General features: G+C 42.6%; 1 protein-coding gene across 1 annotated transcript in view; it reads left to right on the top strand.

The window, feature by feature from the left end:
* The first annotated feature begins 1,099 nt into the window (after positions 1-1,099).
* The window catches only part of kcnk10a (potassium channel, subfamily K, member 10a), a 42,010-nt gene continuing 19,597 nt past the window's right edge, over positions 1,100-23,512 (top strand). The window contains exons 1-2 of the mRNA XM_037750295.1: positions 1,100-1,232; positions 3,254-3,639. Of these exons, the coding sequence (XP_037606223.1) occupies positions 1,178-1,232; positions 3,254-3,639 (441 nt within the window). The 5' untranslated portion in view covers positions 1,100-1,177. The remainder of the gene's footprint in view (positions 1,233-3,253; positions 3,640-23,512) is intronic.

Here is a 23,512-nt window from a genome sequence, read left to right as displayed (position 1 = left end):
TGAAGCAGAAATGCATAAAGAAATGTAAAAACAGATGTATGAATAAATGTATAAAGAAGAGAAGACAATGAAATAAGTTTGGGGAAATAACTAAGGGCTGAAATGCTAAGGGAAAACATGCATAAATAAATAAATGCTTTTACACATACTGTAAATAAACACATAAATATATATAAAATAAATAAAAAGCAAATGCAAAATAAATACAGAAATAAAAATAAATGCACAAATATATAAATATTTTTTTTAAATTAATACAAATAAATACATTAATAAATAAAAGTGGAAATTAAACAACATTAACTAAATAAGGGAATTAATACAAAGGTAAATAAAATAAAAAAAAAAGCTAATTAAAATCAATTTATGTCACATTTTATCAATTAATTAATGACTACATTTATTTTTAATATTATTTGCTACTTTGAATGGCATATTTGTTCATTCATCTAGTCATTTATTTATGCATTCATTTTGGCAGGTTGTGTCCTCCATACCCTAGAAGTTTGTCCCATGGACAAGACTCAAACAGTGTGTCCCTTATTGCAAAGTGCTACCAGATTGTCTTTCTGTTATTCCGTTTCCTCTGCTCTGTCTTGTCCTCCAGGCCAGCTGTTATCTTGTTGTGTACACTGACGTCGTGTCTTATAGTACGCAGCCGCCTGGCACGCCGATGCGCTGCGGCGTGGAGACCCAACCAGAACGCACCAGAAGCAGTTTTGCGTCGTGGAGAGGTGGATCCTGACTATTCGCAGTGCAGAGTCGCTGTTGAGCTGCAGCCCGCCGTCAAGACGTGATAGAAGAAATCAACCACAATGTAAACATCAGCTTCTTCAATGGAGCATCGTCTCCCGCTGCGGGCGCCTGCGGTGTTCACCATGTTCACCACTACACGATGCGGACGCTGATGCGGCGAGCGGGAAGCCTCTGCGCTCTTGAAGACCGCCGAGGGTGAAGAGAGAAGAGCAGCTGCATCCACCAGCACCCACCAGCATCCAGCAGCCTCTCAGCCTCCACAGCAGCAGCAGCAACAGCAGCAGCATCACACTCTGCGGATTGTGTGTTTCCACTCCCTGCCTCTCTCCATCTCTCGGTTCTAGTCGCCGTGATCGACCGAAAGGACCCTGAGATATTAATCTTCTTCATCCAACAGCACCTAGACAACAGGAAAATCAAGATGAAATTTCCAACTGAGAATCCAAGAAAGCCTGGGAGCATGAACCCTCCACCAGGTTAGACTGACAATTCATCTTCGATATTGTTTTCTGCAGTGAGTCCACAGGCAAAACATGTTCTTATCCAATCTGTATTTTCCCATCAGCTGTTGTACTGAGTCTGGTGAAAATGTCTCTTAAGATCATCTCATTACTGCCTGTTGTTAAATAAAATGTCACAGTGTGTGAACCAGTCTGTAGGCTACCTGGTCTGCAGCCACTGGGCTGGTTTCTATGAGGCAGCTAGATATATATATATATATATATATGAGCTATGAAAGATTAATGCTGACCAGAAATTGACTTTACAGAGAAATATGGTAACGTTACAATAGAGGCTGATGCTATGGGAGAATAGGTACTGCAGCTGCGAGCTGCGTCTTCACTGTGGCGTCTATTGACGGGGGGGGGGGGGGGGGCATGTGTTGATACCTGTGCAACCATCCATTGGGAGGCAAGGAGAAATATGTATCTGAGCTAATTATGCCCAGGAAAATGAAAACAGGAGCTTGAGTGTGATGCAGTGGAGACATGTTGAAACATTACCTCATCCACCGCTGGCAAGATACCCCCAAATCCTGCATGTCTGTCATGTCCTCCAGCGTCCGCATCAGCATGCTACCCAGTCCTTACAGGTGATTTAGAAGTTCAGCACATGAGACAGACAGAGAGAGTGATGACAGCCTCCCACACCATTAGTTCTAGAATCTCTAAAGCGTGCTGTTCATCAAAGCACCTGCATGTGAACAGTGCAAAGACCATTCTATATTTTCATATAGATGATGAAATGTGAAAATCCAGTGGTTTTGTTTTGCCTGTCGGTCACGTCGGGAGATCACCACTCCCATGGGAGTGTAACCAGTCAGCAGCCTGTGTTGGTTCCAACGGATAACTGGCAGCAGCAGCAGGTGTGACATTTAGCACTATGTTGCCTTTTCTATATTGAGCACTTTTAATGAGGTACACAAATGGGGTGAAGCCAGGTAAAGCCATTTTCATTATAGTATTTATTAACTCAAGGTCCACTATATATCTTTTTCCAGAGCTTTCAACCACATCTCACAATCCTCTTCAACTGTTTTCACCCCCGCAATGGCAATGACAGCATTTTTATTAAAAACTGAAAACTTCATCGACAAAGTCCACCTGCTGATGAAGATTGTGAGATGCAGTTGAAAGCTCTGGAAAAAGCTTGTAAGTAGACCTTGAGTTAAGAATTTCAGTTTAAATACTATTTACTGTAGCTCAGAGGGTAGAGCAGGTCATCCACCAATCGGAAGGTCGGTGGTTCAATCCCCGGCTGCTCCGGGTCACATGTCGATGTGTCCTTGAGCAAGACACTTAACCCCAAATTGCTCCCGAAGGCAGAGCCATTGGTGTGTGAATGAGTATTTAGACCAGATCCTGATGGGCAAAGTTGGTACCTTAGCAGCCTCTGCCATCAGTGTGTGAATGCATTTTTGCTGCAACCCAATTCTTTTCATTATTGATGAATACATGGAAAAATGCCAACATCTTTCTTTTTGTCTTTAACCATGACAACTCATGTAAAATATGCAGAGTGCTCCATAAATCTATACTACTTACAGGAGTCGTTTGTGAAATAGTTACTGTACAGGGTATTTATGCTTTTTTAGATAGTTCATAGCAGGAGGCTTTCACTATTGTTTGTAAGTCAGGTATTGTCTTCAGGGTTTTCCTCCTGTCGTTCTTGTCATTCATGCTGTTCACCTATTGCATATCAGTGTTTATCAGCAGGAAATATCACCGTATCATGCAGACAATGCATGGTGCTCAAACCTACAAGTTGATGGACAATGTTTCCCTGATGTTGAACTTTTAATGTTAAGATTATCTGCCCAGAGAATTCTTTACATTCCTCCTGATGCTAATTCAAAAAAGACACTACGGTAGTGGACTACAGTTTTGGTTTTCTTTCTTGTGCATTTCGTTGTGCAACCCTTTGTTGTACAATGACAATAAGTGAACCTTGTGATGTTGCAGCACACATCACGCTGCTCAATTGTCCTTTCTTTCAGTGGACGTTCAGACCAACCTGGTCCCCCCCAAGAAGGTGCAGCCAGGTATGCTTCAGTCCAGCCTGGTGCAGGCCAGCTTGGCCACCATGCAAAACCCGATGGGCTGCCCTCTCCCGAGGCTCTCCGTCTCCTCCCGCGCCCCCAGCATGGTGGCCAGCATGGAGGCGGTGGCCGACGGCTCGGCCCCCTTCACGATGATGAAGCTGAAGACGGTGCTGGCAGTGTTTGTGGTGGTAGTGGCCTACCTGGTGGTGGGGGGCTTGGTGTTCCAGGCACTGGAGCAGCCCTTTGAAAACGACCAAAAGATCACCATCACATCAGAGAAGGCAGACTTCCTGAAGAAACACCCGTGTGTGTCCCCAAAAGAGCTGGAGGCTCTCATCAAGGTAAGAGCAGCCGTTGGTCGATACTGCAGCCTTTCCTCAGCTCTAGATGTAGTCCCCAGTGGGGACTCAGGTCTACTGAAATCTGAGCTTCATATCGATCTGACTCCATTCAAGCTCCACACACACACTCCACACTCTGCCAGCCACCCTGGAACTGGATACAAACCACACTGAGCTGTCTAGTACATACACAGGTGTAGAGTCTTAATGGCTCCTTGACATCCTTGAAGCTCCTCGAGGTCATGTGAATCTGACATAATATTCTCCTGAGATGTTTTTATATGAGTAGTCGATTAAGTGAATCGCTTTGGATTTTGGTCTGTTGGTTGGACAAAGCAAAACTATTTGAAGCTGTGATGTCTTTCTGAGATGTTGCTCTTGGAAATTGTGATGGGCGTTTTTGACTAAATGTTTAATTGCTTAATAAAAAAATCATATTAATTAAAAAAATAAGAGATAACGATTGTTAGTTGTTGCCCAAGCTGAGTATCTTTTTTAGTGTGGTTCAAACCACCAGGAGCCAGATGTTCAAACTTAAAGCCTTACAGTGGAGATTTGCACATCACTGAATTAAAACAGATTTCAGAGTTCTTACATAGAGATTAGTTATTGTTCAAATTTTACACCTAGTAACTGTTGTAGCTGACTGAACAACTAAACAACTAATAATAGCTAATAGCTTGCTAGTATATGACTTGTTTAGGGTGAAGATTGTAAGAGGGAATATGTAATATGGTAGTCATATCTGACCTTAAATCTGATTGAAATGCTGTTTAATAATTATGTTATTGATGGGAAGATTTATTAAATAAATAATTAATAAATTAAAAAATATTCTGTCAGTGACATTACACTAAATGGCCAAATGAAGGTTGCAATATTTCACAATATTTTCACTACTCACTCTGTAACACGTCTCCATGTTTGCATATATAACTAAAGCAAAAGCATACCTATAGTTATAAAGTATTATCAAGTAAGTTCAATATATCATTTCTAATACAACATCGCTCTTCAGGAAGTTTTGTAACAGCTTGTGAAGCCACAGTGAATTCCTGTTTACATAGTTGCTTTTGATTGGACAGCGTTACAAATGCTTCCTGGCAACCGATTTACGCATCCCTTCACTAGCGAAGGCAATCCTTGAAGGTCTTATTGATGACATTTTTATGTAGATAAATCATCTTTTGAAAATAATACTTCCACAGAGCTTTTAGAAAGGTGCCGAATAACACTCGCCGAGTTTCATGTTGACAGCTCGCTGATGATTCTCTTTTACAAATCTTACACAGAATCTATTTCATCTTTTTCGTTCATCTGATGGCATGGCGGTCAAAATATTAAATCCAAAAATGCACCGGCAAAAATAGTAAACACGAGCAGTAGAATGACACTTGTCCAGCAGAGATGCCTGACTGTCAGGTGGTGAAGAGGGCAAAATCCATCCGATCTGACCGCACCCACCCTCTTCATCAGGAGCTTATATCCCTACCCTCTTCATCAGGAGTTTATATCCCCACCCTCTTCATCAGGAGTTTATATCCCCACCCTCTTCATCAGCAGTTTATATCCCCACCCTCTTCATCAGGAGTTTATATCCCCACCCTCTTCATCAGCAGTTTATATCCCCACCCTCTTCATCAGGAGTTTATATCCCCACCCTCTTCATCAGGAGTTTATATCCCTACCCTCTTCATCAGGAGCTTATATCCCTACCCTCTTCATCAGGAGTTTATATCCCTACCCTCTTCATCAGGAGTTAATATCCCCACCCTCTTCATCAGGAGTTTATATCCCCACCCTCTGGCACCCTCTTCATTAGGAGTTTATATCCCTACCCTTTTCATCAGGAGTTTTATATCCCTACCCTCTTCATCAGGAGTTTATATCCTTACCCTCTTCATCAGGAGTTAATATCCCGACCATCTTCATCAGGAGTTTATATCCCTACCCTCTTCATCAGGAGTCTATATCCCTACCCTCTGGCACCCTCTTCATCAGGAGTTTATATCCCTACCCTCTTCATCAGGAGTTTATATCCCGAACCTCTGGCACCCTCTTCAGATTCCCGTCAGTCAAGACAAACAGATACAAACACTCATTCAAAGGAAAAGGACGTAGTTTGCTGCTTAAGCTGACTTCTTATGATGATGATGTTGATACCGATTCTCATTTCTTGTTGTATCGTTGTCGCTGGATGATTTTGTTTGCTTGTTGGGTGTCTTGATTAGAATGCTATGCTGGTCATATTTAGCAGCGGGATGACAGGTAGTCTTTATTATATTGTTTGTTCATTGATGCAGTGCTGCTGAGTCTGTACTGCTGAGAGTGTGCTATTTTGACTGTGTGATTTCATGTTGTCTTTATGTTTTATGTCACACCTTGTGCTGCCAAACCAATTGTCCTGCAGGGAAAAATAAAATTGAACTTGATCTTGAACTTGAAGTATGGCTTTTCTAAAAATTTAATTTTATGATTGTGAATAAATCATTTTTTTAAAAATTGATGGGTCTAAAATGAATGTTTTATCTCTCTGGAATTTATGTGACATTTGTCTAACGAGACTTGTGAGCCAATAGTGTAACAACGTTGGTATGTCGTGGTATCTCTTTCATCAGTGATCAAGTTGTCAGTGTGGAAAGCAGTGTGGAAAACGTTTGACAGTAAGCGGCCGGCTTCACTCCGCTACCAATCCCAGTGCTCAGCGATAAAAGGAAGCTGCCTCTGTCATAGCTGGCCGCAATGACACTGGTGTCTCATCGTCCGAACAACAATAACCCATAAAAATTACAATTTGGCATATTTAAACAAAACCAACAACAACTACCAACAGCCAAAGTCCTTACAACCTTAACTAATGTGTTGTCACCGGTTAGATCATCAAAATGAGAAAAATTACAGCTTCAACCCCTGAGGAGATATGTTAGCATCTTAGCATGGCGACCTGTTGCCCAACGTTATAGTTCCCTCAAACAATGTATAACGAAGATGCCCATGAGAGGGGATTCAGGGTGGTCGACCAAACCAGAGTTGGTGATTGTTGGAAAGACATACCAAGACAGTTTTGGTGAGTTATATTTTGTTGCTGCTGGAACAGCTGATCTCCCTGCTGAAACAAGGTTACGATATTGCAACGCTAGTTCTATATGCACACGCAGAGCCCTCTACTGGACTCTATGAGTGGTACTCTCCTCCAATCACACGTATGCATTCGCCCACTGAATTATGCATAATTGTATCGAGCCAATCAAGACACGTCTACGTGCGGCCCCCACAGTATACGGCAGGAGCAACTCCTTGGTAGAGGTCTCCACTTGTGCTGATAGAACTATGGTTACAATATTGTAACCTTCGTTCAAACTCACACAGGCTCTGACCTCTACTGGACTACTGGGGCGATGCACTCACAAAGCAATTCCGCCAGGTGCTTCTCGAAAAGGGCTCCACCGGCCACACCATCATCGAAGCACACAAACAACTGTTCAGTGTGCCTGAAGGGGGGCCGTGCGTTCAACATAACATGCCAACGCACAAATAGGGCATCCTGCCTCCCTGTCTCCCGCACGGGGTGGAGGACAAAAAGCATCTGGTTGTATGACTCTCAACCTGAATGAACTCCTCAACTTCTTGGGAACAAAGGAGGGGTTCGGTCTGAGAGTAGCCCTGCTACGGTCGACACAAAGTCTCAAGCAACTGGGGTGCACCGACAGGGCGGTTAGTTCACATGTTCTCTTAGCTGAAGTCAAAGCCAGTACCAATGCTGTCTTGAATTACAACGCCTTCAAGGAGGAACGCTCTAGAGGCTCAAAGGGGTCCTTCATAAACACTGTAAAGAAGAGTGAATAGACGCGACTGTAGAGGGCAGGGGATCTAGCCTTCTTTCCTCACTCAACGCTGGAACCACAACCACTTTGACATGTAACAGGCAATTGTGGATCCTGCTCTTGCCACCTGGATGGTCTGCACAACCTGTACAGACAGTCCAGGCCTCCTCAGCCTGTCCCTCTCAGGAGCCAAGCCTGGAGAGGATGGCCCATGTGGGCATCGCGCCTATTGCCCCCGCCTCCTGAGACCCCCCACAGAACAGGGGGATGGTCCAGGGCTGGTCCGCTAACAGTCAGTCAGTTCAGCCAGCTGCGTTCCCAGTTGAAATATTTTGTCAACATTTTCCAGCACTTGACTGTCACATAGCATTGCTGTTGGGGCGGCTGTGGCTCAGAGAGTAGAGCAGGACGTCCACCAATAGGAAGGTCGGCGGCTCCTCCGGGCACTAGTCGAAGTGTCCTTGAGCAAGACACTTAACCCTAAATTGCTCCCAAAGGCTGTGCCATCGGTGTGTGAATGAGTATTTAGATTAAATCCTGTGTGAATGGGTGAATGCTGACATGTAGTGTAAAGAGCTTTGAGTGGTCAGCAGACTAGAGAGGGTATATAAATACAAGTCCATTTACCATTTACATAACAGCGTTATGCTTCGGCTTAAAACTCTCTGACCAGCCCGCTGATTGTGGAAGCAGGTAGGCCGCGAGTTCTTCATTGATGGGGGGCATGCCGAAGCAAGACGCCTCTGTGCAACCCTGCACCCTGAGAAAATCAACCATACTTGCCACAGGAGCGCAGAAATTGGACGATAATGCGGAAGTTAAGGCGAGACGAAGGCCGTCTGAGCTGGCCGAGCCAGAGACGGCTTATCAGTCCCAGCGAATCGAAGTCGGCGGTGGGCTTTGGCAAGCTGAGGACCCCCAGGAAATATTGACGCCATCATCTGCAGATGAAGCCGGTGTCTAAGCAGGAGGCAGCAGCGGAGCATTGGTGGCTGGAGTGGGGACTTCGATGGCGTCGAGCTCAGACTCCGGGTCACTATCATCACAGCGGAGCATCACGTTGCATTGTCGGAACTGATCCCACCGCTGCTTGCATTGAATCTTGGGAATTGGCCGGCAGGCCAGGCAGTCTGGAGGTTGCAGAACACTCTCTTCTGCATGGTCCGCCCTGAAGCACTGGAAACAGGCGTCCTTGAAGATCCACTCCAGCAATGAGGCTGGCGCACAACAGACAATGGCTAGATTCTTGAAGCGGCGTCTCCATCCATGGAGATTAACAGTCAGTAGGCAAACTGCTGACCGCTGAAGAAGAAAGGATGACTGACAGGAAGGGGCACTGTATTATATACTGTGGGGTCCACACATATTCAGGTAGGCACGTCCTGATTGGCAGGCTACGTTTATGATAATTTCAGTTGGTGAATGCGTGCGCATGATTGGAGGAGAGTTTAACCCATAGAGTCCAGTAAAGGGCGGAGCCTGTGTGAGTTATAACTACGGCATTGGGGGAGGGAGGGGGGAACACACACGTAATGTAGGCCTATAGCTACATGTTGTAAAATGATTTCATTACTTTACCACAAAAGATTCATCACTTGACATGACTGACTGAGTCTCACTCCAGTCAACCATAAAATATGCAGGTTGTGCAACAAACTGGCAACCACTTGTTTTGAAGTTAATGCCATGGAGCGAGGAAGGAGAATGCAAGATCTAGTGGCTGAATGTTATCAATGTTAAATTGCACCTTTAAGTTTTAATGATAGAACCAGATTGAAGGATAGGTTCACAATTTCTGAAGTTGGTCTTAAAACAATAGTTATATTAGTTCGTCCTGTTCTACTGGCCCTGAAGAGATCTGTTCACATATCAATTTCAGTGCAAGTGATGGTGGAAAACATTCACAGTCCTTATTCTGTGTAAAAATGCAATCTAAAGTTTATCGTAAGCTAATGTGAGACTTCAACAGTCTGTGACCAATAAACTGGATATCTTCCAAAGTTTCAGTCTTTTCAGTACAAAATTCCCTCTTTGTGTTACTATCCCTCTGCGACTCAGACAAAAAAAGACATCTGAGGAAACCAAAAGGGGGATGTTTTTACTAAAAAGACTACATTGACTTACATTCCATAACTGTGGGATATATTGTTGCACATAACGAGGACTCATTTACTGTTTGTACTTATTACTACAAAAAGTAAGCACTATAATTTGCATATAACCCAGGTAATCATGAGCCAGGATGTGCAAGTCTGTCTCTAAGGAAGTCAAGTGACGTAGTTTAGAGAGTGACAAAGTCCAAACAGACCTCACTGTGTTCAGATCTGCATACTATACCATACTCTGGTGAGCCTGATTACATTCCAACTGCGATGTGTTCTGCGTGCATTCACACCCTAAAGTCTAAATCTTAGAAGAAAATCAAGAATTCAGGAGGTTTAATAGAATGACATGACTTCTGCCTCAGACACCATGCTGAAACCTTCAATGACAAAGTCTGGGTTAGTTTTACCTAGAGTATACACTGTACACTACACTACACTACACTTTACAATTTGGGGGAAGACATTGAAGATTATTGAAAAGTCCTTGAATAAGGTGTCAGGTGGTGTGTGGGCGCTGCCAATCTGTTTGCCTGTGAGCGTCCGTCAGCGGTGCCCTGTGGGGTGCGTTCCCTCTGACTGGTAATAACCTTGGTGCATGTTATGTTGGCTCTGACATCTTTCAGGCCCTGGCTATTGCAACCAGGTGTTAAATTACAGACATTATCGCTCACTGTCAGTGGAAACGTGTGTCGAATTAAAACCTCACCCGGGGGCCCGTCATCTCAAAATCAATCCAGGATTCTAACTATAGAAAAGGAAAAACAGCATTCAGGAAAGAGCTTTGGTTTTCTATTGGTCTTGCAACAGTAAAACGTGAGCAATGTATGTGTAGCTTCCAGTTGATCTTCCCTCTCTCCTGTCTTCTGTGCCTGAAAAAGCTCAGAGCACTGTGATCCCCCTTTTACATTAAAGGTCACACATTATGCAAAATACAGTTTTTCATGACTTTTCATCATACCCATGTCCCCAGTGTGTCTAGAGACCCCCAAAGAATGAGAAAATACCATCCTCTGTGTTTTTCTCTTGCTCCATCTATCAGAAAACGTGTGTCAAAAGGGCTAGACAGATTAGCCTCCCTGTCCGATGAACACTACCTCGAGCTAGATGACCATGACGGAATACCTAGTGAATCTACCTCGCTGTCCGCCATTGTTATTTCCTCGCTATCGCCGACCTAGTAACACGGTAAGACCAAAGTACGCTACTTGTTCTGTTGGCTGCAGGAACCAACAGAAACATCTTCATGTACTGCCATCATCTGGATATGAAGACCCAGTGGATTACATTTATTTTTGACTGAAATGTCCTCACAACAACTGGACAACTGTTTCTCAGCGAGGGTCGGCACACAGTCGGATTCACTTGAAAACTAAACCTCGAGGACGGATCGATACCAGCCCAACTTCAAAACGGGAAGCTGTAAGTGTTACCACTTTGTTTATTGCTTATTTTGCAGGTTACCTTGTTGAACATAGCATTAGCATGTTGTACGGCTAATGTGGCTAGCTTGGATTGTAGCGGTAGCGTACTCTCTCTTGCGTTGTGTTAATGAGGTACACACACCTTCACTTTTGGCTCCAACTCGCCGTTTATTCTGGTAATACAGAGATGATGTTAGATCTCCCACAGTCAGTCTCACAAAAACAAAGCTTCTCAAAGATGCTAAAACAAAATCAATCAGTTGAAGTTGCTGTTGATTAGCCGGCTACAGCTCAGACTAAGCTAGCAAAGTCACCGACAACGTGGCGTGTTCAACAAAGTGCTCCACACAATCAAAGAGGCAACTAATATCAACATTCAGCATTTTCTCTAGTACTTGGAAGCTGAGCTCAACATACAAAGTACAGAAAACACACTTTTACCATAAAAACAAGACTTATGATCTCTATATTTACGGAGCTAATTGAAAGTCAACCTACCACGGAGACGGCACATGCAGACTGTTGACAAGATGTGGGGCGCACCTGCCAAGTCTGCAGGGGCGCAGTAGAGGGCGCTCATGCTACGTACACACAAAGGTCTCCATGGTAACCTCCACTATAATCAGACAACAGAATAAATAATATATAAAATAAATAATAATAATAAAATAATGAAGTAAATAATAAAGTAAATAACATGATATTGAAACAGATGACAAATACTAAATTAAATTCAGTGTACATACATTTAAAATCATTAAGACAGAGCTAGTAATGGCAAGTGGAATCATTAACTCCGCTACACCCACACACTGGAGCAATGTTGGAGTTTGTGATAATGAGAGAAACTGTGTGAACCTTAAGTCTCATCTGAAGCTAATTAAATAGCAAGCGTAGTAGGTTGGATGTGGAGAACTGTTTTTTATGTTGCTTTCTGTTTTCATAGTACGCCAGCTCAGCCGGCTTTGTTGTTACATCTCCTGCGCCGTGATCCTCACTGGTGTGTGTGTGCGTTGCTTCTGGTGTGTATGTAAATGTACTAAATAGACATGCCCTGAAGATACATGTGAAAAACAAACTGTAGGGAATTTCAGAAACACTGATTCCTTTGCTTGGCAATGTTGTGTAACTTTGATTAACGTTAGCACACAGTTGCTACCTTGCTCAGACGCGGGAGCTGTAGCAGCTCGTTGGGCAGTAGTTATGTGTAAAGTTAGGCTGAGGCCAATATGACTATCATGATCACAGATACACTTAGCGTTACTGCAGCACTAGTATTAGTGACACAATTGCTCCTTGCAGTTTTTAGATTAGATTAGATTAGATTCAACTTTATTGTCATTTCACATAGTAGCCTACAGGTACTGAGACAAAGACATTTGCAGAGTAGTGTTCATTTTGTCAGCCTTTTTTTGTATTTTTTTGTATTTAGTTTAATCTTAGTCCCGTGTCAAACATGCTTGTCAGTTTTTAGCATATTTCATCAACCTCATCCTGTCTTTTAGTCAAGTTTGAATTGACTAAAAGTCTTATCTTTGGCAAAGAAAACCGTAACTATTTGGCATTGTTTCAGTCAGTGAAATGGTTGATATTTTAGGGGTTTTAGTTTATAATTTTTAGATTATATTGAACATTTCAGTGAATCTATTCTAGCCAAAATATCACCTTGTTTCTTTCTCTCAAGCCCTGTTGTTGTCACTGTTAACTTTGAATAAAGAATAAATATAATTCGGAATAAACAGTAAGGTGTATGAATAGACTAGACAAATAGAGTATGAGCAGTATGAGCAGTAGGGTGCTGGGAGGGGGGGGGGTCAACAAGGTGCAGAGTTCAGCAGGGTGACAGCTGAGGGGAAGGAAAGGGGAGGAAACAGCACACAGTCTGGGGTCAGGGGTTCTTGACAATGCTGGGCGCCCTCCACAGACAGCGCTTGAGCTGGAAAGGCTTGATGACAGGAAGGGGAGAACCGTGATGTGTTGGGCAGTTTTCACCACCGTCTGCAGTGCTTTCTGGTCTGAGACAGAGCAGTTGCCACACCATACTGACCTGTTTCCCCGAGGATTTTGTCCAGCAGCGTTGCTGAAGTGAGTTTTATTTTGCGCCGCTTGAAGATATTTAGTTATAAATTTAGATATGTTGGATACAAATGTTTACACTGTTGTTGATGTTGAATTCTTTTTAATAAAATGCTTCAAAACTTACCAAAAATATACACTTTTTGTTGAACATATAATACAATACAAATAACGTCAAATCAAACCACGCCAAATCAAAATGATGCAATAAAGAGGTCAGTGTCGATAAACGAGAAGCCTCAGTGTCATAAATTACATCCTGCATGGGAGCATTTTATCCTCCTGGTGGAGATTATTGAGATTATTGATGTCCCTAATATTAGGTAATTACTGAAGTAGCAAACATTATTAGCTGTTACCACATTACAAACGAGTTCAGTTTAGCTAATCAAATCATAACAGAAAATATAGCCCAGTAAAGACCTTAACCATCTAGGCATATTATTATTATCACATTATTATGATTATTCATCACTAAAAAAATGGTTAAATTTAGCACCAAATCTGTGTAACAAATGGTGTCAACCCCAAAATTGCCGCAACAACTTATGAGACATAATCAAGCATGGAAATGGCCATCATATACCCCATCATATACTTCCATTATAATGTTCTAAGGCCTTATACACTTTCACAAATTGATTTTGATTAATAAATTAATGAATTCATGTTTATTTCTGATTTATGACTAGAGCAATTTGACTAGTGAACACCCAGAAACTTTGGGGCTTGTGACATGCTCAAGCTCCATCCCTTTGGTACTGATGGGAGAGTGTGTGCCACCTTTGGTCTTCCTGAAGTTCACGATGAGCTCCTTGGTCTTCTTGATGTTGAGGTAAAGGCTGCTGTCAGAGCACCATGTTGTCAGGTGCTGAACTTCCTCTCTGTAGGCCTACTCATCGGTGTTGTTGATGAGGTCGACCACTGTTGTGTCGTCTGCCAACTTGATAATGGTGTTGGAACCATGTACAGGCATGAAGTTCCAGTGTAACATATTGGAATGCTGTCAGCAGAACCAGGTGTCTCCTGTTTCGGTCATGTAATCTCGTATTGCATTACAAACAACACTCTCACTTGGAAAATGGCACTTTTGCACCACAAACCTGTACTGAATTTAGAAGCTTTTGGTACATCACAACACAAGTTACACTTGAAGTCAAATGTTCTGTGTAATCTTCATCCATACTTGATAAAACAGATTTATTGTATTGTATATACTGAGTTATTATTTTTTACGCTGTTTGTAGCTGTTGCCATAACTACACATTTAAGATGATGTTTTAGTAAACTATAACTGTTTCCCGCATGCAGGCCAGCAGCACATCACAACAGGTAACTGAAACGAGGGATGTTGCCTGCCAGATGAGCACATGCTTGGTGAGCACATCCCAGACACTTCCCTCCATCACACTGGGCTTCCAGCTCCTTCTAGCGGACCACGTAATGGAGCTATCGGGGGAAAAGATGGGGAGGCAGAATCTGCTTTTACACAAACAAAGGTTGGTGTACAGATGTCACAGTCTTGAAGAAAACATGCAGTCCTCACCTAGCAACTTTCACTATCTTCATAGAACTAAACTACAGAATGTTGTTCACTGCAGGAGCTTTCCTCGTTTATTCTGGCTGGTGTTCACATCTCACCTCAGGCCTGTGTTAGTGAGGCGTTACAACACCTGGCTGATCACATTACCAACATGGAGAAAAGTCATCCAGACTCCCTCTTCATCGTTCTTGGAGACTTGAACAGAGTGAACCTCAGCAAAGAACTCCCTAAATTCCGACAGCATATCAATAATACCAATAACACACTGGACCACTGCTATACAACATTAAAGGACGCCTATCGCTCTGTTCCCTGTGCAGCTTTGGGACTCTCTGGTCACTGTCTGGTTCATCTTCTCCCGACTTAAAGGCTGAAACTTAAATCTACTCAGCCTGTATTAAAGACTGTGAAGAGATGGACCAACGAGGCAGAGCTGGAGTAACAGGCCTGCTTGGACTGCACTGATTGGAGTGTTTTTGAGGCTGCAGCTACAGACCTCGGTGAGCTCACTGACACTGTGACATCTTGCATCAGCTTTTGCAAGGACATTTGGGTGCCAACTAAAACCTTATGCACATACAACAGTAAACCCTGGTTTACTGCAAAACTTAGAACCCAGGCAGCTTTCTCAGGTCAAGGAGGAGGCCTACAGGAGTGGGGACAGACTCCTGTTCAACCAGGTTTCAGTGAACGAGCCTAAAGAAGTGAGGAGGATCCTGCAGGACGTCACCAGTTACAGGAGACCAACCCCCCCCAACCCGTAAGCGTCCAATCAACTGGCCGTTGACCTGAATGTATTTTACTGGAGGTATGACAAGCCCACATTCACACCCTTCACCCGCTCTGACATCAAACAACCCCCTGCACCCCCCTCACCCCTCCCCACTGAACCCCCACCTGCACTCAGGATCTGTGTAGAGGACGTGTGTCAGCTCTTTAACAGACAGAAGATCAGGGAGGCTCCAGGCCCAGATTGCGTGTCTCCCTCCTGTCTGAGAGTCTGTGCTGATCAGCTGGCCCCCCCATCTTCACGCAGATCTTCAACAGATCACTGGAGCCGTGTGAAGCCCCCTCCTGCTTCAAACGCTCCACATCATCCTTGTCCCCAAGAAACCCTCCATCACAGGATTAAATGACTACAGGCCCGTCGCCCTGATGTCGCTGGTCATGAAATCCTTCCAGAGACTGGTGTTGACCCACCTGAAGAACATCACAGCAGGTGAGGCTGGGGAAAATCACATCCAGCACCCGGACCATCAGTACTGGTGCCCCCCAGGGATGTGTGCTCTCCCTACCGCTCTTCTCCCTCTACACTAATGACTACACCTCAGGAGACCCGTCTGTTAAACTCCTGAAATTTACAGACAACACAACGGTCATCAACCTCATCCGGGACGGTGACGAGTCTGCAGACAGAACAACCTGGAGCTGAACGCTCCTGAACTGTGGAGATGACCGTGGACTTCAGGAGGAGCCCTCCTACACTACCCCCATCACCATTCTGAAGAACTGTGGCTACATTCCAAATCACATTGTTACCTCCGCCTACCTCCTTGTTGGTTTGTGGGTTGGTTTGTTTGTCTGTTCGCAGGATTACTCCAAAGGTTCGCGATGGATTTGAATAAAATTGTTTGGAGGGGTGGGGTATGGATCAATGAACAATCCATTAGATTTTGGTGGCGATCCAGATCATGATCCGGATTAAGGAATATTTTTGAAGGAGTCCGATCAGCCTGAGCATTAAGACCACAGGGTATAACACATGCGCAGTGTGACTGATGACACATTGATGACGCGTGACCCCGCCTCCTTCTGACAGCAGAGATACGTGTGTGGATGTGTGGTGAGACTCCAAGGTGCAGGAGCTGCTGTCCGTCCGCGGTGAGAAAGAACAAAGCGGTAGATGACGGGATGAAAGACAACGTAGTGTAACGTTCTACAGACATAACAAGGCTGCTGGATGAGAAAGGCATCCGCCCATACGTTACACGGAAACACACCGTGTATGAATGTAACTGTTTTTAACATTGCTCTATTGTTGTCTGGCCGTTTGCTTCTTGTAATTTGTTAATTTTGTTCTGTGTATTAATTCTATTTGATGTACTCTTGACATCATGGAAAGTGAGGGCATGCCCTCAATGATTCCTAAAGATTTCAATAAAGGTTGAATGAATGAAAAGTTGTTGGCATGTTATCTAGATTATTTTTGATTAACTGAGTAGGTACCGTTGGACTGTTTTGTGTCACCTTAATATCATTTAGTTTTTAAGTATATTTCAACCTCTCTCGTTCAGTGATTCAGCCTCTCTCAGCTTTCGCTCCCTGTTTTTCTGGTTTGGAGCCTCATCCCTTTCACAGCCTGTTCAAGGTGGGAGTGTTCTGCCGTTATTCCGCCTTGCTGTTCTGTATAAAAGATACGGAGGCGGAATGGGGGACAGAGGTAGTCACAGAGCCACGCTGTCTTCTGTGTAATGGTACGTGTCCACAGGGGTGTTTTTTAGGGGCTCTTCCCACCTGATTGGATGAATGCTTTCCCTCCGTGGGCTGTTGCTCACAGCTTTCAAACCGGAAACAACATGGCGGCTCGTTTGGAAACTTTTTTCTCTTATTTCACGTAAATAGTTCACTGAAATGTGTTTCTGAAAACATTCGAGGCGAGAAATAATCCATACATTTATTTTGGATCGACAACATTTTTTTTAAAAGCCTTCACAAGCTCTCAGATCTTCTACTGTTGGGTTTTTAATTACACACAATTATACGCTCAAGAAACTAGGCAGCGCAGCCTTTTTTAACTATGCTCCATAATGATGGAATACCATACAAAACGTTTTAAGAGATGCAGGCTCTTGTCTTCTCTTTGTCATTTGAACTAGTGCTAAATCCTGACTGATAATCCTCAAATAATTATATGAGCTATTAAATCCAGAGGTTCATTAATTATTTAAAATTAAATAATGTATCATTGAGGTGAATAAGTGCCACATTGAATTGTCACCTGCCGCCTGAATTTTGTGTTTTGCTTTACATAAATAAAGACATTTCCACTAGCACCATAGGGGAAAAATTCACCAGAATGCAGGAAATAAAGTGTTTGATGTTGGGGAGGTCCCCCGGACTCCCCCTCCACCCCACGCTTCATGTGTTTCCCCACCAATGTTGACGATGTACAGTTTTAAGATAAAGGTACTTCTTTTCCCGCTGACAGGATGTTAAATGTTCTTTCATTTTGAGCAAACCAACTTGCAGTTAGGGTTAGGGTTAGCTGTTTTGTGTGTTGCATGCACACGCATGTGTGCACAAATGACACAATGCACATTTCACACTACTCAATTGTCAACAGGTGGCAGTACTGCTCCAACACGTTCAGTTTGTTGAGAGAATAGCAGCAAATCCTCTCGTCTGAGAAGCTGGAACCAGTGAGTTCAAAGTGTTTTTGCTGGAACAGTGAACAATAAATTGATTATCAAAATAGTTGCAGATTATTTTACTCTTGGTCGACTCATTGATTCATTGTTGACAATCCAGTTTTCACCACAATATTTTCATATATTCATATTGCACCTTATGATGTTTTTTTTATCATTCAGTATTGAATGAATACCTACTGACTCCATCCTTTTTTTTCTTTATTACATTCTATATTATTATTATAGGGTTTCAGAGTGCCAACATTTTGGTCACACATGCGACCTATAATCTGTCAAGTGTGACTAAACATTTTCATTGGTCCCACCGGTGCAGCTGACATTTAGCCAGTCTGTCTCTGTGTGTATCTTTACTGAAACATCACAACCAGAAAACATACTGATAATTCAAAATGAAGACAACTATTGATTGTTTTTTCATCAAGAAAAAGTGCTGCAATACACTTGTCCCCGGCCCTGAACAGCCCAGCCCCAACATCATCACCACTCCACCACCTGTCTCCCATGTCCCCCTCGCATCATCTGGGGAGGGGGGGGGGGGGGGGGGGCAAAAGTGTGTGTGACACTGTACATTTAATAACACACTTTACTGCTGATTTCTTCTCTGCTTCGAGTGATCACCAAACAGCTGATCTGCTCTGAGCACATCTCTCTCTCTGTCACTCGACCACACACTCGCTACGCACTCATTACATTAAGCAACTCTTAGACCAGGGGTCAGCAACCTGCGGCTCCGGAGCCACATGCAGCTCTTCAGCTCCTCTCCAGTGGCTCCATGTGGATTTATAAAAATGGAAAAGAATAACTGTTTTTTGTTTACATTTTAATTTTTATTTATCATTGTTGTAGGTCTATGGTACGACGGTACGACGGTGTATTAGGGTCACATTGAGGAAAAAAAATAAATTTGAGATTTCGAGAATAAAGTCATAATATTATGAGAACAAAGTCATAATATTGCGACAATAAAGTCATAGGTTTACGAGAAAAGAAAGTCGTAATATTATGAGAATAAAGTCATAATAAAGTATATAAATAAAGTATATAAAATAGTAATTTTACGTGCTATTTTATTTTTTTCCCGTAAAGTTATGACTTTATTCCCGTAATATTCCGACTTTTTTTTCTCATTAAGTTATGACTTTATTCTCGTAATATTAAGACTTTTTTTCTCGTAAAGTTATGACTTTATTCTCGTAATATTACAACTTTTTTTTCTCGTTAAGTTATGACTTTATTGTCGTAATATTACAACTTTGTTTGTCGTTAAGTTATGACTTCATTCTTACAATACTACGACTTTTTTTGTCGTTATGACTTTATTCTCATAATATTACGATTTTTTTTCGTAAAGTTATGACTTTATTCTCGTAATATTACGACTTTTTTTCTCGTAATATTCTGACTTTATTCTGTAAATCTCAGATGTTTTTTCCCTCAATGTAGCCCTAATACTCCGTAGTACATTGTGTCTTTGGCCCTCACTGCATTAGACTTATATACTATATACTTAGACTATAAACTGTGTTACCTTCATCACAATGATCAAATGTTTTGCGGCTCCAGACAGATTTCTTTTTGCCTAAAATGGCTCTTTTGATAGTAAAGGTTGCTGACCCCTGTCTTATACCAACAGAGTATGTATGTATGTGGATTGCACTTAAACCCAGCCATGGCCATTTTCACATGGTAGTACTGCGAGTATCAAAGCTGGCGCATTTTGTGGCATTTTACAAGTTTTCTTCATCTACTCTCGTTTGCATTGCAGACGGGGCATAATGTATGTGTGGGGATAAAGGTGCAGTGACAAATTTTGGTTGCACCTAAATTATGCAGTGGTGCACCTAAATGAAAATGCTAGGCGCACCAGTGCAGCCAATGCAAACAGTCAGACTGGAGCCCTGATATTACATCCATAGTAACTTGCATTGTTGCTTAACATTCAGCAGTGTGTTTATTTGATTTCAGTGCAACACTCAGAAAGTCACAGAATCACAGACAAGAAGTGATTACTTCTAATATACCCTCTTTTATTGTTATTTATCATTTATTGATATGTACTGTGAAAAAGTCCAAACTAGGGCTTGAAGTCTGTGACAGAGTTTGACTCTCTGTGCATGAGGTGGATGAGTTGTGTCCTTGTGTGATTGCCCTTCAGCTGGCCACTAAGGCTCAGCACAGAGTGGGGCTCATTACACTGAGTCGCCATCTGCCAGGACGGACATCTGCAGGGAGGACTGCCACTGATTGTGATGCCTACTCCAGATATCAGCCTCGTGTCTGTGCCCTCTCCCTGCACCTCTCTGTGCAGAGGGCACACACACACACACACACACACACACACGCGCACACCCACACACCCACACACACACACACACACACACACACACACACACAGGTGTTTCAAGGTGTTTCAAGATTCTTTATTTGCCATTTGTCAATTCCAGTAAAGCAGTCATTGGGAAGGAACATCTTTGGTCAACAATGCTCATAAAATATCTATATAAAAGGGGAAAGTAATGCAAGTATAAGTAAAAACAAAATGATAATCTAGGGCAGGGGTCAGCAACCTTTACTATCAAAAGAGCTATTTAGGCAAAAAATTAATAAATAAATCTTGTCTGGAGCCGCAAAACATTTGATCATTGTGATGAAGGTAACACAGTTTATAGTCTAAGTATATAGTATATAAGTCTAATGCAGTGAGGCCCAAAGAGACAATGTACTACAGAGTATTAGGGCTACATTGAGAACAAAGTCAGAATATTACGACTTCTTATAGTCGTAATATTACGAGAATAAAGTCATAACTTCACGAGAAAATAAGGCATAATATTAAGAGAATAAAGTCATAACTTAATGAGAAAAAAGTCGTAATATTACGGGAATAAAGTCAGAACTTTATGAGAAGAAAGTCGTAGTATTGTAAGAATAAAGTCAACTTTACGAAAAAAAAGTCGTAATATTACGAGAATAAAGTCAGAACTATTATTGTGGTTGCTTCTCTCTCTCTCTCTCTCTCTCTCTCTCTCTCTCTCTCTCTCTCTCTTTCTTTCTTTTTCTCTCTCTCTCTCTCTCTCTCTCCCCGCAGCCGGTCTCGGCAGATGGCCTCCCACCCACAGCCCGGTTCTGCTCCAGGTTTCTTCCCAGTAATCGGGGAGTTTTTCCTGGCCACAGCGCGCTTGGTGGATCTTGGTGGATCTTGGTGGATCTTGTTGGGTCTCTAAACTATGGTGTACGGTCTAAGACCTGCTCTATATATAAAGCGTCTTGAGATAACTTCTGTTGTGATTTGACGCTATATAAAAATAAATTGAATTGAAAAAAAATGTAATAACTTAATGAGAAAATAAGGCGTAATATTAAGAGAATAAAATCATAAGTTTACGAGTAAAAAAGTCTTAATATTACGACAATAAAGTCATAACTTTACGAGAAATATCCACAGGGAGCCACTGGAGAGGAGCTGAAGAGACGCATGAGGCTCTGGAGCCGCAGGTTGCTGACCCCTAATGTAGGGCATAAAATAGTGCAGTTAAAATATGGCGGTTAAATATAGACATAAATAAATTTACAATAGTTGTAATTTTGTGGTAGATAGTATTTCAGATGGGAAAACTGAATGTAAACAGGATGTAGTATGTATACTCTATACTATATGATCTCTTCGTCTTAGCCATCTACCTGTCTCTTAGACCCCATCCCAACTTGGCTGCTTAACAAGTATTACCCTTAGTTAGAACCTTAAGAAGTTTTACCCTTAGTTAGAACCTTAAGAAGTTTTACCGTTAGTTAGAACTTTAAGAAGTTTTACCGTTAGTTAGCACCTCTTTACTCTAAACCAGCCGTGCTGTTCACCCGCTGATGAGCAACATGACGGCCCTGTTATTGTCCGAGCCTGTGGAACAACGCTGGACCCATCAACAGACTGAAACGCACCTTAATTGCTCTGAGAAGCAAACTCAAGTAATGCCCAGTTCAGACTACTAGATATCAGCCCGATTATAGCCCGACACGGCCGTCATAGGGGATCGGGAATGATAAATGAGTGTCGTGTGCGAAAATCGATCCTCTTATCTCGTGTAGTGTGTCATATTACACGACAACCGCCGCCACGTCTGGGACGCCCCACGACACCCCGAGGAAAAGTCTAGCCTGTCAGAATGTTTCGTCTCAACACGCCTAGTGTGACATCTCCAAACGACGTGTTCCTTTGCGTTGACCAATCAGGTGCTCTCTAATATTGTAATAGACAAACATGACAAAAAGGAGGAGGGATGCCGAGTTTGCTGCCGTCAGGTGGGACAACCAAACTGACGAAAAATTCATTGAGTTGTGGCGACTGTACCCCTGCCTTTTTATATATTCAAACATTCGTTACCTCAAGTTCTGTTTGAAGTATGGACAGCCCGTACCGTCCTCTCTGTGTCACCTAAGAGCACATCCACAACCCTTTTTTCTTTCTTTTCTTTTTCTTTCTGCAACACCAGACCACCAGCATCACACACAACGCTTCTGTTGCCATGATCGACAGTTGCTTCAACCGCCTCAATAGCAACCACAATAATAGCAGAACAGCTGTAATTTGTAATACAAATAGGACTATTAACAATAATCAATAACAGTGACTATATGATGATATAGTGATAATAGAAATAGCAGTAATAATAGCAGTAATAATAACAGAAATGCTTTGCTCAGCTGATGGCAATTTTCTCTGGGCAATGTGAATCAAATAATGTGATGGGCATTTGCACATGAAATCGATCAGCATGCATGCTACACTTAATTTTATAGCATATGTTATCTCATCCTCAAATATAGCAGCAACAATTAGTGATGTGTCGGTCGCGAACGAGCCGGTCCTTTTTAGTGAACGATGGGAGCCGGCTCCCGTACCAGAGACGTTTTTTTAAATTATTTATTAAATTCAAGGCAGAATGATAGGATGATGTTCTCCGGGCTACCGGCACACAATCCACTGACTGTGACTGAATGTTGTGTTAATGACGTCCATGTGACCAATCAGGTGATGACAGACAAGGATCATACCATCAAGCAGGGAGGGGCGGGGGTACGCGGCGTGCTGACGGTCTACAGGTACAGAGCAGGAGGGAGAGGAGGAGAGAAAGCAGCATGTAAAATGAATGAAATTATAATGTTTAGTATAATTATATTGAATAATTTTAGTGATATATGTGCACACATACTAATCATAGGTCTAAACTGTGCTAAATTTGGCTGAATTATAAAAGGCAGAAGTGGTAAAACGAAGAGCCGTTTGGGAGTCGAAAGAGCCGGCTCTTCTTGGTGAGCTGAGCCAAATGATCACTAGCAACAATGTGGTCAACACCAAAACCACTCCCCACAGACACAGCATTGAAACCGCCAACACAGTTCACTATTTCTGATGGGTGGAGACTGTCAGAATAAGTTGATTCAGCTGGTACATGCACGTATATCAGTGCCTCCTGAC

Source organism: Sebastes umbrosus, chromosome 18 (genome assembly GCF_015220745.1).
Source record: "Sebastes umbrosus isolate fSebUmb1 chromosome 18, fSebUmb1.pri, whole genome shotgun sequence".
NCBI lineage: Eukaryota > Metazoa > Chordata > Actinopteri > Perciformes > Sebastidae > Sebastes > Sebastes umbrosus.
This window is presented reverse-complemented; position numbering and strand designations above follow the sequence as displayed.